Raw genomic sequence first — 3,010 nt, 5'->3', positions numbered from 1 at the left:
TGTGACACCATATTATTTGACAAATTTATTTGCTTGAGATGATGTTGGTATGTTTAAGAAGAATTATGTGTGCATATGAAGAAGAAAAAAATGATGTGGTTATGTTTGAGAAGAATGGTGTGTTCATATGGCATAACTTGGAGAAAAAAATTGTATTGTTTGATATTGTTCATGTATTCATAGATGTTTGTGATTTGTTTTGTAGGATGGCGGATGGTGATGGACCTTGGTATGACGGATTAATCGATGAGTGGGATAAGGAGCATCGTGCTCGTGCCATTGAGAACGGACATGTAAGAAGCAAGACTTATCAATTTTCGTTGTTTCTCATTTGTGTTCTTCTATTGATTAAAACATCACTTTATTTGCAGCTTGTAGTTGCTATGCGCATGAGGGACATCCGGCTGATGACTTTACTTACGACCCGCGGTACGAGCCTTACATTCGGAGATTGGGTCTTCTCCCATTCATGTTGCAGTTTAAGCGACGCGCTCCGCCGGTGAACCACGCGGCGTTGACCGCACTTGTGGATCGTTGGAGGCTGGAGACTCACTCGTTCCACCTTCCATTTGGGGAGATGACGATGACCCTTGAGGACATGGCTATGATAAGCGGCCTTCCTATCAACGGACAAGTTGTTACCGGTCGTGTCAGTGCCGTTAATTGGCGAGAACGGACTGGCATTTTAATTGGTGTTCAGCCCGACGCCCCTGAGGAAGGCAAGGCCGATACTGCGAGAGTGAGGCATTCTTGGCTAAAAGCGGTTAGAGGAAACACCAATCCGTGTTCTCAGGGTGCTAATGACGTGGTTGTGCAGCAGTACGCGCGGGCCTATCTTTGGTATGTGCTAACCAAGGTAGTCTTCTCAGATGCAACCGGGAACTCGGCCCTCTGGATGTTCCTGGAGCTACTCAATAACTGGGATACCCAGTATAGCTGGGGTTCGGCCGCGCTAGCATATTTGTATCGTCAGGTAAGAGATATTTGCAACCATTTAACTTGCATTTGTCATGCGCCTCCATATCTAACATGTTTTTTTGATTGCAGCTTGACTTGGCGTGTCGCAGGAAGGGAGATACATCCTCATTGGCTGGGTTTGTTTGGAGCCTATCCGTGTGGATGTGGGAGCGGATCCCGGTTGGACGGCCCGATATCAAGGACCCCAACATGGCAAACCCACGGGGTAATCCAGACGGGCTGCATGATGATGATGCATATCGGCGCCCTACGCTTGCTTACTATTGGGAACAAGTGACAGTGTACACAGGAAGCTCGCATGTGCGATACAAGTGCTATATGAACGAGCTGGACACCTTGACTACTGAGCAGGTATAGAGAAGTTCAATGAGACCAAATTTAGTCAAGAATGAAACTTGTATCTAACAATGTATCTCTTTGTTTTGCAGGTACTTTGGTTGCCTTATATGGAAGATCGTGACTATGATCTTAATGAGATGTGCACGCGTGATAGCCATCTTTGGCGGGCGAGGTGCCCAATGATATGCTTCTTCGCAGTCGAGTGGCACTTTGTAGACCGTGTGGCAAGACAATTTGGAAGAAGACAAGGTATTCCAATTGAGGAGAGCAACGAGGAAATGCTATCTCTGCATCGGTGAGCAAGCATGCCTTGAATATGTAGTAGAGCATTGAATAAGTCTATGTTTGCTAATGCTTTGTCCCGTGCATCATTTGTAGGTTCGATCGAAGGAACAATCAGGATATATCGGATTGGGCAAACAAACACCGTGCGTGGATAGAAATTTGGAATCAAAGAGACACGTTAGTGCAATCAGAGAATAGACCTCACAATCAGTCAGCATATCAGAAGTATCAAGTGTGGTATGCGGATCGTTACCGGTTAAAGCTAAAGCCTGGTTGGACTCACGAGGAGTGGTCGGAGTTGGTGTTTGAAGACCCGGAGACTGCAGAAGGTTATCATACCTTCAACACGGCTGTGAGAGACACCAGAGGGGCTCACGTTGACTATGCACCGATGCATGACGAAATGGTAGTCTGTTTGACCTATTCTAACAAACTTGCATGCATCATGTTGTCCTCTTTCAAATACATAGGTTTGGTTTGTTCATGAATTGCAGGGCAGATCGTTGCTTCTGTGCGTCAACGATGCCAATGTTGCACTGAGTCATCCACCTGGTGGTGTATTATCTGAGAGGACTCTTAGGAGCACGATGGAGGTGTGACCAATATATTATAAAAGTTTCTTTTCGCGGATTATTTATTTGTATTTCATATCATAGCATATTTTGTGTTGTTGCAGAAGTTCAAGAAGCGGTTCCATAAGATGGCTGCAATGCTTTCTTGCCATGGTGCTCAGTCCAGTGAGGTGTATGCACCTGGTACCCGCGCCAGAGCTAATAGACGGCGTTATATCCAGAACAATGATGACATGGAGGAGGAGGTCCATGAAGAGGAGCCATCACATCAAGAGGAGCCAACACAAGATGAGGAGCATGAGTATGATGCAACACATCAAGAGGATCATGAGTATGATGTTGATGCTCCACCACCATCACAGGTTACACAACTGACACAAGGCAATGCTCGCTCTAGGAAAGGCAAAGCCATCGCTAAGACACCAGGCAAGAAAGGTAGAAAGAAGACATGGAACACATAATTCCATAGTCCGGAGTATCCTCATCAGCTTATCCCAACAGGAATGCAAAGATATAAGGCCAACATTGAGGCGGAGGAGGAGGCATACAACGAAGAGGAGGAGGAGGCTAGCGAAGAGGAGGAGCCTACACTTGCAGCACTCGTGAAGAGAGGAAGGAGGAAGTGAGTTTCTTATTTGGAAGTGTATGAACTAGGTGGCGTTTGTATGCATGAACTTGGTGTTATGGTAAAAACTTTGAAGGTTGTCTTGAATTTGGTGTCTTATGTATGCACTTGGTGTCTTATGTATGCATGAATTTGTCGTGATGAAAAATCTGTGAACTTGTTGTCGTTTGTATGCAAGAATTTGTCGTGGTGACAGTTCTGTGAAATGTGC

The 3,010-nt window shown here is 45.5% G+C and overlaps 1 protein-coding gene across 1 annotated transcript; it reads left to right on the top strand.

The window, feature by feature from the left end:
• Positions 1-822: 822 nt before the first annotated feature.
• Positions 823-2,635, top strand: LOC147972017 (serine/threonine-protein phosphatase 7 long form homolog). Its single transcript, XM_087524202.1, has 6 exons — positions 823-973; positions 1,048-1,329; positions 1,407-1,612; positions 1,696-2,008; positions 2,097-2,195; positions 2,279-2,635. Exons 1-6 carry the CDS (start codon positions 896-898, stop codon positions 2,633-2,635), a joined length of 1,335 nt encoding a protein of 444 aa, XP_087380328.1. The 5' UTR covers positions 823-895.
• The last annotated feature ends 375 nt before the right edge of the window (positions 2,636-3,010 follow it).

This window comes from Triticum urartu, chromosome 5A (genome assembly GCF_056163025.1).
Source record: "Triticum urartu cultivar PI428250 chromosome 5A, HENAU_Tu73, whole genome shotgun sequence".
Taxonomy (NCBI): domain Eukaryota; kingdom Viridiplantae; phylum Streptophyta; class Magnoliopsida; order Poales; family Poaceae; genus Triticum; species Triticum urartu.
The sequence above is the reverse complement of the archived record's forward strand: the minus strand, read 5'-3'. Positions and strand labels throughout refer to the sequence as shown.

Coding starts and splice junctions, on each gene's coding strand:
- LOC147972017 (XM_087524202.1), top strand. CDS start 896: ATGTTCCTGGAGCTACTCAATAACTGGGATACCCAGTATAGCTGGGGT. Junction 1,330..1,406: donor ACACCTTGACTACTGAGCAG/GTATAGAGAAGT, acceptor TTTGTTTTGCAG/GTACTTTGGTTGCCTTATAT. Junction 2,196..2,278: donor CTCTTAGGAGCACGATGGAG/GTGTGACCAATA, acceptor GTGTTGTTGCAG/AAGTTCAAGAAGCGGTTCCA.